The 15,430-nt window shown below is 43.8% G+C and overlaps 1 protein-coding gene across 1 annotated transcript; it reads right to left on the bottom strand.

Moving 5' to 3' along the window:
• Positions 1-355: 355 nt before the first annotated feature.
• Positions 356-13,245, bottom strand: LOC307080557 (putative polypeptide N-acetylgalactosaminyltransferase 8; the record flags this gene model as incomplete). Its single annotated transcript, XM_079743319.1, has 11 exons — positions 356-475; positions 623-793; positions 882-974; positions 1,219-1,356; positions 1,636-1,821; positions 1,902-2,016; positions 6,917-7,114; positions 7,820-8,006; positions 8,496-8,662; positions 8,829-9,156; positions 13,083-13,245. The coding sequence occupies 11 exons, from the start codon at positions 13,243-13,245 to the stop codon at positions 356-358; spliced, it is 1,866 nt and encodes a 621-aa protein (XP_079599445.1).
• Positions 13,246-15,430: the final 2,185 nt, after the last annotated feature.

The following is a 15,430-nucleotide window of genomic DNA, read 5'->3' as shown; positions in this document are numbered from 1 at the left end:
ACAAAGTAGAATAATTAATGTTGCTTTACTGGCACCTTACACAATACAGGCCAGTGCAGGGCACCGTAGTCGTTGGATAGGGAGGGGTGGGGGTGGGGTATTCAGAGGTTACCAACTCTAACGTCCCCGCTAATAAATCTTCACACTGGATCTTTAGGATTATAGACATATTTATGGCATAATTAATGAAACTAAATGTTCATTTTCAAAAATGAATCACTGACTGACATTCTTACATTTGAGATCGTTTTATTTCCTTTGGCATATTCAAATTCAGTCAGATCGGTGAAATGTGTGCAATTTCCTGTATAACAGAATAGATCCATATAATACAGTCATACACACTCAAGATTCTTTAGAAAGGTTTTATAACATTTTGGATTTCCCATCTTTGGCCTGTACATTCTTGTACCAAAAGTTTGCTCTTTATAATTTCCAGACATCTACCAGTCTGTTTGTTCTTCAGTTCTTTACCCTGAAAAATAGAGAGGAACACAGCAATACATCAGGGAACACTGTGTGTCATTATTGCACAATTCACCCAACGTCAATCAAATCCTTCTCTGCTGCATTCGCACACAACATTGTTCACAATCAATCACCCACAACACAATAGATGTACCTTGGTGAAGTCCCAGTAAATTCCAATTCTTTTCTGAAGAGATTTGTGGCAGTCGTTCAGGCCAGGCTCGTTGTCTTTGTTGCCATCGTCCGTCAAACAGCGATTAACACTGTACCTATGGGACTTGATCCCACCAATGTAAAGCTCACCAGTGGCTCGGAAATATGTGTGCTGATGAGAAAGAAAACCAAAAGAAAACAACATTAAATTTTATCAGATACTTCAATCCAAAATATTAATAGTACGACCTATGACTTACTTGAGGCATATAGTTGTGGCAGGGATATGCAATCGGTGTGTGGCCTGGAACTGGACCTTGGTCTGCACACATGTTGGCATCGAGGTTCTTCAGCTAAACATGGGAGAAACATGTTTAACTTGATTCAAAAGGCACTATACTACAGTGTTCAATAGACTTAAGTATTTACCTGGCCAAAAGGAAAAAAATACAAATAAAAAACGGTACCAGACAGAGGAAATACCTTCTGATATTTCCTCACAATGCTTCTTCCATCAGAGATGATTCAGAATAACTCTATGGCTCTAAAAATCTCCATATGTTCAACCCTGTCCCTCTTATGGTTAAGACAACTCACTCCTCCATAGGCCAGGATATCGTCCCAGGTATCCAGCTGTGGATACACATTGTCCAGGTACCACTTGAAAGGTTTACAATTCAGCCTTTTTCTTAGTTCTTTTCTCTCAGACACATCCCCAAAGTCAATACCGTGACCCTGCAGAACAAAAGCGTTTAGTTTGATCATAAGCCTTCATCAGTTAAGCCAAAGAATGCGTTTCTGTCTTAACCTTAAACAATGAAGCCAAATAGGACATCATTGTTAAGTCTGGTTTAGTTTCAACATCTTACCTGTATTTTTTTTATTTTCACACACATTTTTCCCAACATTTTTTAAACCACATCAAAGAAACAAAGAAAATGTCTAGAATACACTAAACATTATGTTTGTTGATCAGTGTAAATTGGCACGATATCTTAAGTTAAACAATTGTACCTCAAAGGGCAGATTCCAGGCCAGATTGACATTGTGTTTGTAGTCATCCATCCAAACCTCTGCTACCCTCAAAGCATTCCTTTTCATTGTGAGTGAGAGGTCTGGCATGTATGGCTTATGGCTTCTCTCAATGTGGGCTATCTTGGAGCATGGGACAACCTCAATACTTCCCCCACATGTCCAAACCTACCAAATGATTAAAGGGCATTGTTACAATTCAGCCATTCCCAATATGATTAACTCAGTAACATATGTGGTATACTTACACGAATCCCGAGCTCAACATTTTCTCCCCCGTATACTTTCATTCCTCCATCAAGAACTCCAATTTCACCAAGATACCTCCGATCTGCAACTAGGATACCCATTATGGAAGGACTCCTTAAAAGGTCAAACAGATGACATGGCTCAATGCGTCATTGTTTAGGATTTAGTTCATGCAGATATGTTGTTAAAGGTCCAATGGCATGCTACTTTTTGGATGCTTTAAAGGCCTATGTGCAGATTAACCGGAGGTTTTGATTAATGGGTACATAAAGCACTCAAAATATGTGTATCATTTATAAAATATCTCCAAAATAGTGTTAAAGTCCAGTTTTTGTCGCTTTCGGCAGTAACGGGTATTTTCTAACACCATTCGGCGATGACGTCACGTTGGGGAGACGTGTTGGAAGGTAGCCTCAGCCTAGTACTAGAACTATGGCGTCTAAGAGGTGGCAAGAATCGCAAATAACGTGTACATGTATGATGGCCCACAGCAGTATAATTTCGAACCTGTCAGACGTGAGAGGGTGAATGAGGATTTGCCGAGAACTGATGGCAAAGCCAATTAAATGCATGGTCAGAGGAATGAGTGGAGAGTTGCTATCATTAAGCAACACAGCAACGAGCGCTGGAGCTAGTCAATGAACAGCAGTGCATACAATAACGACACTTTTATTTATTTTTACTGTCAGTGAATAGCACCGAGTGAAAGTCAACGTTTTCTTTATATCTAGTGACTTCGATTATGTCGTAAGTACCGGTAAACTTAGTCAGAAGATCTAGAAATAGAAGGCATAATGCTAGCTATGGGCTAACTTAGCCTATCGGACATGCAATCAGTGCACTTGCAAATTAGTGCCTGCAAGTATAACCGATCGTGGTGTGATATTATTTAACCATCAATCTACCGCAAATATGACCAGACAGATGTACATTGAACACATACACAAAGCACATCATCCAACCCGGCGGATGCTGACAGACAGCCCACAACAAGCCAAACATCACTTCTCTCTCTCTCTCTCTCTCTCTCTCTCTCTCTCTCTCTCTCTCTCTCTCTCTCTCTCGCACGCCCGTACACAATCACTCCAACTTATCCAACTCCAAGCCTAGGCTGCTTCACTAAGACCACAACTAACCACAAGGCCTTCATAACCATGCAGTATGTCGAAGCCGGAAAGGACACACGCACAGTCGCACACTCATCTTATGCAAACCAATCCGTTTTATCATCAACATTCAGTCACTGCAAAGATTTAAAGACTAGCCTCTTACCATAAGTTAGAATGGACCCAAAGTATGTGATTGATACAGTCTGGTTTAGCTTTTGCTATCCGTTTTAAGTATGACATCTCAACATTACGTCTTTCTTGTGTTAGGCGCACATGGCTAATTTGCATACGGGCACAGTCTGTTTTGTCCTAAAAAATAATAAAACATTTAATTATTTGTCTATCTGTCTATCTATCTATCTATCTATCTGTCTATCTATCTGTCTATCTGTCTATCTGTCTGTCTATCTGTCTGTCTGTCTGTCTGTCTGCCTGTCTGTCTGTCTGTCTGTCTGTCTGTCTGTCTGTCTGTCTGTCTGTCTGTCTGTCTGTCTATCTATCTATCTATCTATCTATCTATCTATCTATCTATCTCTCTATCTCTCTATCTATCTACGCATGTGTCTAGTTTTAATGTGATGTATTTTGTGTATGTCCAGTCAGACTTGTTGTCTCCCTTGTTCTGTGTGGTCTTGTAGGCTATACTGTGTGAGGCGAATCACCGAAATGAATTCCCGACGATTTGTGTAGTTTGGTCTTAATAAAGACTTGACTAGGCTATCTATCTATCTAGGCTATTAATCAACAATTATTCTCCGAAGGCGGATTGAATAGTGGGGAATAGCCCCCGAGACCGAAGGTTTATTTGTTGTTATTAGCAGACATTTCGCGATGAAAACAATATCGAGTTTGAGATGTCAATCATGGGATATTGCCCAATATCCCGAGATAGGGAAGCAATCAAATTGCGCCATCTTAGGAGGTTGACATGTAGCATATACTAACTATATATAATATCTATGTATTTATCTATGTATCTGTATAATCTGCTGAACACTCTCTTACTAGACCCTACTCTCAAGGGTCTCAATGCGGCTTTGGTCCGTGTCTCCCCAACGTGACGTCATGCAATGCATTCTGGGGGAACTGAGAATCAATAGCAAACCGCTAAAATAGTACCTACTTTTTCGTATTACATTCCGTTTTGTGATAACTAACAACCTTAAATACAATAAATAACACTTTAAATCTTTATTACCAACAAGTTAATTGCACTATTTCTTTGAAAATTAACCCAAGACGGCCTATAAAGGTCCCATGGCATGAAAATCTCAGTTTATCATGTTTTCTAACATTAATATGAGTTCCCCTAGCCTGCCTATAGTCGAGCACTAGGTGTTCTGCTTGCCTTTAGAAAAATGGGAGGCTCAAGCGCGCTGATTTGGAATGTGGTCCCATATGTCGTCATAAGGATCTAAACTCCTCCCCTTTCTCTCCCTGGCCCGCCCAGAGAATTTGGCACGGCAATTATACACGACCATGCGAGCGCCACATGTGTGTGTGTGTGTGAGTGTGATTACACACGAGCGGTTCAGTCTACTTCAGATTGATGAGGAAGTGGAAGAACCAGAGACGTCGGAGAACCCGACAAAGTTGTTTGTGATTCATAATATCGTCTAGAGGCGCACACAGCTTGGCCGTGATAATATGTATTATATGATATAGATATCTATGTATTATATGATATTATTTAGATATAGAGCTCCAGGACTGTAACGTGTGTGTCGTACACACGCGTGCACACAAAGTGTTGTACACGCTGTTGGTGTTATGGCGCATAACATGTCGGACTCTCGTCTCTGGTATTTCCACAACGAGACTCGTAGTGGGGGTTATCTCAGCCATGGTTGAGAATGAATTGGGGGAAAGGGATTGTTGGCCTCGAATGTCTCCCGCTTGAGCCCCGCTTCCCGCTGCCGAGGGACCACCACCTCGGCGCTGCAGGAGGCGGTGGTGCCTAAGCGCTGACCGCTGCCGAGGCGGTGGTCCCAACCGCGGTCAACAATCCCTTTCTCCTCCATGTCGGGGAGACAACCGCGGTCAACAATCCCTTTCTCGTCCATGTCGGGGAGACAACCGCGGTCAACAATCCCCTTCTCCTCCATGTCGTCGTTCAGTCTACTTCAGATTGATGTGGACGTGGAAGAACAAGAGACGTCGGAGAACCCGACGCGGTCGTTTGAAATTCATAATATCGTCTGGAGGCTCACACAGCTTTTGGCCGTGAATATATATTATACAATATAAATATCTATGTATAATATGATATTATTTAGATATAGAGCTCCAGGACTCCCGTGTGTTCTAGAATATTAACAGAACACGGCTAAAGGCTGTGTGCGCCTCGCCATACACCACTGTTAACAGAGCGCTTGGTACCGTGGCTGCAAGCTGCTCAGGGCCACACCCCCAACCCCCTCCTTGACCCGCCTCGCTCCTCCTCATTTGCATTATAGCTACAGACACCAAAACAGTGCATTTGGGGGAAGCTCAATGTGCGACTGGCTCGGAGTGGCTGTAACTTTGCACCACGGCTGAATTTCGGGAACGTCTTCAAATACTGTGTTAGTGGCCCACTAATACCTATATTAAAGCATCCATAAAATAGCATGTCATGGGACCTTTAAAGGGTAATTCCAGTATAAAATGGATTTGGGATATGTTTTGTATGATAACGAGTTGAAACGTTCGTTTTGGAGCACAAAAACTGTGTATAGACGCTTTCTTCAGTTGGCTGATTTTAGCCGATTCTATCAAAATGCTATGAACTTGGAACGATGGGGCCACTGGTTATGATAAAAACTAAATCGCTATTTTAAATCACTTAAAAGGCTAAAAGTAGCCCGACACTTTTTTGGTAGTATAATAAGGGTCTTAACATATAAAACAAGGCATTGAGAACTTTGTAGGTGTACAGATTGTTTATTAAAAATGACATTTTATACACACAATACCATCAGTAGATCACCCGTCAATGCCATTTTGTTTTTAAGACTCGATAAGTAGATTGACGAACACAGAGCTTGCCTGTTGCTGACGGATGTCACAATCTCTGTGTTCGATGTATCGCAATGGCGAAGCGCACACAGCCTTGGGCCATGTTCTGTAAATATTCTAGAACACTACGGGTGCTCTGGCGGGAGTCCTGGAGCTCTAAATCTAAATAATATCATATCATACAAAGATATATATATCATATAATATCTATTATCACGACCAAAAGCTGTGTTCGCCTCCAGACGATATTATGAATCTCAAACGACTCCGTCGGGTTCTCCGACGTCTCTGGTGCTTCCACTTCCCCATCAATCTGTAGTAGACTGAACCCCGACATGGAGGAGAAAGGGATTGTTGCCCGCGATTGTCTCCCGCCGGAGCCCCGCAGCAGGCTGCGGGGCTCCGGCGGGAGACAATCGTGGGCAACAATCCCTTTCTCCTCCATGTCGCGGTTCATGTACTTCAGGGAGTCAAAGCCAAAGTTCCTTTTACCCCAATTCCTTCTCCACCATGGCTGAGATAACCCCCACTACGAGTCTTGTTGTGGAAATACCAGAGACGCCAAAGAACCCGACGTGTTATGTGCCTTAACTCCAACAGCAGAATGGTAATCCAAATAACAAAGAAGTGTACAACAGTCGTAGCTCATTGTCTCATTCGCGGGCCAAATTTTCCTGTACGACGACATACGGGGGAAATCCAAATCGGCGCGTCCAAGCTTTGTTTTTTCAAAGGCAGAGCAGGATACCTAGTGTTCGTTTTACACTTACCGCCATTTCAAGCTACTGGGGGACCATAGTCAGGCTAGGGGAACTCATATTAATCTTAGAAAACCTCATGAAGTGAAATTTTCATGCGATGGGATCTTTAATGAAGATCTAGAAAAGCAATTATCAGGTGAAACTTACTTTCCCGGTAAGGAGGGGTCATCTCGTTTGTACCACTCAGGCCTGAAGCTCTCGTACATGCACCACAAAGACCAGTCGAACCCATGGGATCCAGGGATGTACTTAACAACCTCAAGATCATAGTAGTTGACTCTGTCAAACACCGGAGACACAATCAGCCTCCGATCTCCTTTAATCTGCGTCAGCAATGGTTCAGCCCTGTAGCACAGAAATAGATTGAGATCCCAATAAAAAAACATTCCAAGTAATTGGCACAAATCTGGAGGATGACGTGCAGTCATATTCAAGTGATTGAATTTCCTTTGCCACTGATGTGTTTTAGTTGTGTTGTTCTTTATACTCATAACATAATCAGGGTGCGAATAACAAGGGAGCCAGGGAGTAGCAGAGCTCCCCTGAATGAGACTCACCTGAAACAAAGGGGACCAGAATTCTGGTTGGTAATAATGCCTGCGTATTGGCTTATTGGTTTATTGAGTGCTTAGGTGAAATAATAGTTATTTTGGAATTGGACAATCACAGGAAGCTTAGTAAAGCTTTTATTTGAGCATGCTGTGTGCATGAACACTTCTGACACAGACCCGCTTTTAGTTCCTGTTTGTCCCTGAGAACGATATTTCTAACACCCACAAATGATTATTCTGGGACCTCTACGGACCCTTTTTTACAGTTAACTAGTGCTGGCCAAGTGTGGGTTCGCTGTTCATAGCCAGTTACAAGCTGAAAGATCCCCCATCCAGCAAAATGATGGATCAAAAAAATATGAAGCGAAGGAGAGTGAAACGCCTCATTCACCCAGATTGGTGCTCAACTGCTATCGGATTTTAGAGTATTAAACTGAAGTCCGATTTGTGAGACTACACAATTATACATGGCATACGCTGGTAACCAAGCACCCCTCACCACAGGTCATGGACTTCAATATGAGCATCCAAGATGGCGACCACGTCAGCCGTGGCGGCCTTCCATCCAGAGATCCTAGCCGTGGTCAGCCCCAGCTGCTCACTGTGTCTCACTCTGGTCATGAGGAGGCCTGGATTCTGGTCCTCAATGGTCTTGATGAACATGTCAAAGTCCTGCTTCAGGTCGTCTGTGGGGGAGGGCGGAAATATATCTGTAAATAATAGTTATTGATAATACTAATGAATTAATAATTCGATATGTAGTTGATGCAACGGCTACATTAGTATCGTAGATTGTTTTCATCCAATGGATCACAAAGCAAGCCAGCTAGCTAGTCAGTTCCTGACAAGATTGGTCAAATAGATACGTAGCACAAAAAAAGTGACTTGTTTGATTGAAACAGATCCATGCCTCAAGCTTTGTAGATAGAAAATTAAGACTTTATACATTTGAACATGATGCCTATGAATTCTCTGCTTGATTGTGAAATTGGAAAATTGCATGCTTTAATATGCAAAATAATTATCGGGTGATGGTTTCACATGTATCATGTGCGTTGAGAGGTCGGATCTTCCTGCCCTTTATATATTCCCATAAAGAAAATTTTGCACTGAAGTAGTAATGTTTTATACTATGTCTATCATCTGTTAGAATAATCCTGTTAAAAGAGACAAACCATTGGTGCTGTGGTCATCCACCAATATGATTTCTTTCAGCAAGGACTTCGGAGTGCGGTCGATAATACTTCGGACGGCTCTTTTGAGGATTGACAGGGCCTCATCCAGGTAGATAAGCACTACTCCAATGCTGGGCAGATCCTTTTGGTAGGTCTTCTTTAAGCATCTAGATTAACACCACAAACACCTTAACATGAATTAAGGAAAAATACACACACACACACACACACACACACACACACACACACACACACACACACACACACACACACACACACACACACACACACACACACACACACACACACACTGAGAAGAGAAAAAAGGTCAACCTTGGGTCCCTGGTGTCTGGAAGAGGTCGATTAAGGGGTAGGCGGTCGCTGAGGAACACGTTATATCCATATTTCTCAAATAAAGCTTGTGCCTCTTTTTGTTCGGCTTCTGACAAATTCTCTCCACCCCAGTTCTGGAACAGGGCAGACTTTGGGAAAAGTTTCTTCCCTTTATTTCCAGGCTGTTCAATCTTCCCAGGTTTATCTTCGTCCTGCTTTTTGACCACTGCAATTTGTTTTTCTTCTATTTTTCTATGTCTGTCTATATCTTCTTCAAGAAGCCTCTGCATGGATTCATGTTTTTGATTTAGGGCATCTATCAAGTTGTCTGTAAGACAAGAAAAAATGTATGTGAGTTATTGATTAGCTGGACAGAGTAAAAAAGTTAAGACATCAAAGAAGCCTCAGGCTCCAAAATTCAGCATAGACATACATCCTTTACAAAAAATTTAATTTCTGCTGTCAGCTGTTGGTGAAATATGGGTAATATTGCTTACCCCTCGGCTCCACCATTGAGCCTTGCATCTAATGAACTTTGCATAACATTTTGCATCGGGCTTGGAAACGCTGCGATTAAAATCAACGGGAGATGCTCTGCACACAGCCACCAGACGTGGTGTTTCTGATGGCTTCGTCCAAACAAAAACATCACAGTGCTTCAATCTTGCAACATCGAACATGAACATTATCTTCAGATCAGGTGATGCTTGGGCCTATAGCTCAACCATGGTGACCTGAAGGGGGCATTCAAGAACAATTCCAACCCGGGCGCATGTTGCAAGGCTACATCTGGTCGCACATGTGCGACCAGTAAATTTGCCCTTTTTTATTTAATTTCTTTTACACGTTTAACAGAGGAAAGGGCTCGTCAACGAATCCGGAATCTGTAGTGGGCCAATGAGTGTGAGAAGAATAGGGAATGGCCGCTGTTAGTGGCTAATTTGTGGAGGGGGAGGGTCCTAGGGATTAAATATCGAGCGTGCGTAAACGTCTCTGGGAGAAGGAGAAATATCTCACAACCTGCTACGTGTGTTTGAACCATTCGCAAACTATTGACTCGTTCTTCCGACCTGCGGCTAGTGTGCCCGTGCTAGAGTCCTGCACGGATCTTATTTTGCAAACCCGCACCCGCAATACTTAAAACCGCATACGACCCGTGTTTCGACAGTAGCGCGAATTACATTCCGCTCACGACCCAACCCGCAATAAATGGATATCGACACCGGACCCGCACCCGAAGGAAAAATAGACACATTAAAACGGAACGCCGGGGAATGTGGTGTTTGGCCTAGTGCTTTAGAATGCTCTGCAAAAAAAGCACATCCACTGTTTACGGTTTCAGGTGACTCCTCTGCTCCTGAATAACATATCCAGCACCGGAGAAATCCCGCTCGCAATCGCAAAACCCGCGTCCGACCCGTGCTGTTGAGGCGTCCGACCCGCACCCGTGTCAGACACAAAACATTATTTTTCACCCGCTTCATCCAAATTGCCGGTCACCCGTCGTGTACCCGAACCCGGTCAGGACTTCATGTGCCATAAAGGGCTTTTCACACGGGAGGCGTTTGTCGCGCCTGCTAATGTATTCTCAATGGAGAGGCGAGAGGGCAGAGAGGGGGCGCAGCGTCCTGCGGCACGACAAGCGGTCGCACTCCCGTGATACTGTCGATTCCGTGCTCGTGGAATGCATGCGCACACATGTGGAAACAGCTGGAATAGATGAGAATCACAATAAAATGTAACACTGAATTTGAAACCTCACATTGTAATTTCTGCATCTATTATCAAAATATTTATTAGTAATACAGTGGAAAAAATGAGAAAATCATATTCAGTTAGGGGCCACAGTGCTCCTAGCGAATAAAGTTAGTGTGGAGCCCTGGGCCATCAAGGCGGATCTCCCTGTACACCACCATTCCCTCACACTGCCCGGCCGACGTGTGTGCAGCACTGAGCAGGACTAATGCCCTGACGGTATCCCCGGACGCATCCTCAGGGCCTGTGTTATGCATTTGACTGAAGCCTGTACTGACATATTCAACCTGTCAGTAGCACAAGTAGTTGTTCCCACGTGCTTTGAACCCACCTCCATAATGCTTGTTACGTGCCAGTAGGAGCAAAGTGCCCCATGGATGTTGTTCCCTCCTGGTTTTCTTTCTCTCCCTCTCCTGTTTACTCTTTTATTCAATGGGTCCTGAAGACTGGATTGGAGTATCCTTATCTTTTAGCAAGTCAGTTATGCAGAATTAGCCATTGTTTAGAGACTCTAGCTAGTTTGGTCGGTGACACCCTTGTTATCGTTTTGTCAACATGTATTTTTAGATAGACCAGGTAGGCTTTTTAGAAATATAGCGGAGAGCCAGGCCTTGTTTCTTATACTGATTTCTATTTTATGGCACGGCCACAATTGTTCAGGCCTACCCCACATATTTTAATAACCGTTGTTTGTTATGATTCAAATCATTGGAATAAACCCTTTACTGGAAACTTTACTTGGCTCCTGTATTTTCACCACAGGGACGTAACAATGCGGGTGCCAAAACACTCCACTGCAGCAAGCCTTAATGGCTACCGGCCAGTTGCACTCACCCCCATCATTATGAATTGCTTCAAGAAGCTGTTCCTGGCTCACCCAAAACCAGGGTGGGATTACTACCCACACTGGACCCCTTCCAATTTGCCAGAGGAAAGAGAATGCCATCTCCAAGGCACCACACTCTGTCCTCTCCACATTGATAACAGTAACACCTATTTGAGAATGCTGTTCATCGACCATCATCCCCTCAAAACTGATCTCCAAATTCGGTGACCTGGGCATCAACACCTGCCTCTGCAACTGGATGCTGGACTTCATGAATCCTAACCAACTGGCCGCAGTCTGTTAGGTTAGATAACCACAGCTCCTCAACCCTCGAACCCCGAACACCGGCATTCCACACACCGGCTGTGTGCTGAGCAGACTTGGTTCTCAACCTTTTTTTTTTTTTTTTTTTGCATTCGCACAACCTAAATTAATGAGGTACGATAATGTAGCTGATTGTTGGCTGGTTTCCCGAATGATCGAAAATGTCACAGGAAAAATAGATACTTTTGCTAACCCCTCGGCTCCACTGAAGCCATTGAGCCTTGAGTCTAATTAACGTTGCATCACATTTTGCATCGGGCTTGGAAACGCTGCCATTTGAACAAGGGAAATTGTTCGTTGAAGTATATTGTAGTTTTGGTTTTATTCATATTATAGTCTCTTTGTCTAAACATTCCTCTTTATAATCTCCCCTCCCCCGTCGAACAATGAGTATTCTCATTATTCTATCACTGCACAGACCCTCTTCCAACCACAATAATTAGTAGGCCTGCTTTCTGTTCCCAAAAGTCACCAAAATGCAAATTACATTTAAGGGCTTTTATATAAATATATATATTCTAAGGGGAGCCTTCCCCTGAATCCCCCTATTTCAAGACACTACTACGCCCCTTCTGCATACTGTACTCCATTTCGAAACTATTTAAAATGATCCCAATATGGTAATAGTCAAACTGTCTGCTCAATGAATTGTTCTGCTTTTTGTAAAGGCTGTAAAGCATGATTCACATGACACTTTAAATTGTTAATCTGTGAAACGCTTCTCCGGTCTCTTAATCGATGCGGGTTATGTCGTGATGGGATGTGAATACCGCGCGTCATCAGACAGAACTCTGGGCTCAGTCTCCATAAAGACCTGCCACTGTTTGAGTTCAAAGTTGTATTATATTGATTACTATATATTATTGGTCTATATTATTGTAATGTTCTCAAATACGAGGCGGAGGCAGTTTCTAATCCATGGTTTAATCAACCAAGAACTGTATTCAATTCCGAACGGAATAGTGACGGTAACTCCAAACAGTGGGCCTAGGTATATTAAAGGTAACTCCATGGTAACTAACTTATCAAACTTAGTTATAAAACACAATGGTGAAAACAAAGTAACCTAGCAACAGGAGAGATGCTTGGTGAATTGCCGCCTGATGTTGTCAAGAAGCGTCCTAAAACATTTTTTTCATCGCAATGCAACATGGTCGTGTAGTGTGGAACACGTACAATCATGACGAAACACTCTATTGTGCTGAAGTTATAGTAATATATTGTAGTTAGAACATATAATCCACAAATACAATGTAGGCCTACATCATTTCACGTTGCCACTCTTTTGCCACCCCATATAAAATGTGCTACCATCGTAACTGGCTATAGATATGTAAAGAGTCACTTACACAGATCTTTAACACCTTGCTCCAAATCAGAAAGCATTCGAGGACTGCCATGTCCAAATGATTCAATTGTATCATCTCGGTTAATATATAAAGCAACTATGTAATATATTGAACATATTCCAGCCAATAGCAGGAGGAAGCGCTTTACCAGCAACACCTTCATCGCGAATGGAAACCCTTATTCAGCGAATTAGTTTAAGTGTTCAACTGAACCAACTAGCTGGGCTGGTCTCATTGTTTCTTAAGGCAACCTATGACGCTTTCGTTTCTGCAGTAGGGTGTTTTATTTAATTGAGGAAATGCGTGTAGATCATGGCAAGATATATATTTTTTAATTTGACAACAGTGCCCTTTTCCTCTGCAATAAGAAAACAAAAAGACTAATCTTTTTATAATGGCATACATTATGCGTATTTTCTTCGAAGACACAGCTTATTTATATCCTTGTAGTATTCCAGTATATTTGATCATTTTGCTGCGCGTCTTCCACGCGACCGGTGCCAATGGAAGAACCCCCGTCAGGAAGCGTGTACTTGAGCGCGCATGAATTCGGGGAATGTGGAGCTAGATTACGCTTCAATTGAACCTAAATAGACGCATGTGGATTGTTTAATTCATCGTTTTAGAAGTGTAGTTTAACAACGATGTTTTGCAAAGTGATATACGCATCTATCAAAACAAGTGCTTTCATTCCACTGTCGCCGAGTTTATATAATTCATTGCGTGAATTGCGAATGTCATTAATAAAGGATTATTTTATCTAATCTAATAACCTTGGTTAATATTGAGGTTTCCTATTTCCTAGCAACTGTAACACGGGATACACATCATGCTACGAGACTGTTATTTCATCCCGCTACAAAATGTGTCCCCTCTCACAGATGAGGCCCTATCATCAAGAGTTTTATTTTTGTCATACCTTATGATCCCTTGGAGGGCCCCTGGAACCAGTGGAGGTGGTGGGCGACATAATAATAATAATGGGGAGGAAACATCGTCGTTACTCTCCTGCTAGAGACTGCAAAGTAATTGCTACTATAGGGGATGTAACAATTGCTGTTAAAACATACTGTGTTCCGGGGCCGCGGGGATTCTGGGAATTGGGGTTGTCAGTTGACAAAAGGGGTTCTGTTAATTTATTCTGTTAGGTTAAGTGGGGTTAACGGGTTTGGGGTCTTTATTGGTTGTGTGTTAATTGTGTGTTGTTCCATTGTTGTGTGATCGGGACCATTAGTGAGAGTGTTGTGTGTGTTGGTCAGGTGTCCCGTGTTTCTCTTATGTTCGTTGTTAATAAAGGCAGTCCGTAGTCGTGCGGTGTATGGGGCACGGAACTGCATAATTGTTCAACCTGGGCTCCCGTCTCGTCCTTCCCGTGCTGCTCGCCACATTGGTGTCAGAAGTGGGATTGGCCTGCGCACGCGGATAAAGGATTGGGATTGAGCCCCAACCGACGCCGACGCACCCTGCGTTGTGGGAGCGCAGCGGCCCACGGACGGAGAAATGGCAGCGGTCAACCGCCCCCTGGTGGCAAGGACGGCAGTGAAGCTGCCGAAGTTCTCCGGGGCAACGCAGCTTGAGCCGTACCTTACTCAGTTCCGGCTTGTTGAGTGGCACAACGGATGGGGTGCCGGGGAGGCGGTCGTCCACCTAGCCCTGGCGCTGGAGGGGACGGCGGTGCAGGCGCTCCTGGACCTGGCCCCAGAGGACCAACGGGACCTCCGGGCGTTGGAGAGGCGTTTCGGGCAGCGGGCGGCCGTGAAGGACAGCCAGGAGCTGCTAACCAGCCGCCGCCGCCAGGAGGGGGAACGGTTGGGGGTCTACGCATCCGATGTACTGCAGTACGCCCAGCGGGGCTACCCCGACTTCCCTGCTGCGGCTAGGGAGGAACAGTGGCATTCCAGTCCGGGCAGGACAAGGACCGGGTCCGGAAACCCAGGCCAACGGACCTCGAGCCGGACCAGTGTCGGTGGGTCAAGGATTGCGGGCGGAGGATGGGGTGAACGGACGGCGCTCCAGCGCCGCCCTACGGCAGGAACTGGTGGGGGCCCCGATGGCGGTGGTCCCCGACCACACCCCCAGGACTAATAGAGACTGTTGGAGACAAAAAATTAGTAGTCATAAAAAAGTATTATACTGCCATAGTATATAAAAACATTTTAGATAAATGTCGAAGTAAACATATGGAATAAGGAATATATTAGTGTTGGCAGATGGAGGAGCAGTGATGTTGGCTTGGTGCTGGTTGTTGTTATGGGAGAAATGTCCTGAAGACGTACAATCATTCAAAACATAGGCTCACCTCCTGGTCGTCATTACATCATCGGAAATGAATAAAGATCTGGTAAATG

Source organism: Pollachius pollachius (assembly GCF_949987615.1).
Source record: "Pollachius pollachius genome assembly, chromosome: 9".
NCBI lineage: Eukaryota > Metazoa > Chordata > Actinopteri > Gadiformes > Gadidae > Pollachius > Pollachius pollachius.
This window is presented reverse-complemented; position numbering and strand designations above follow the sequence as displayed.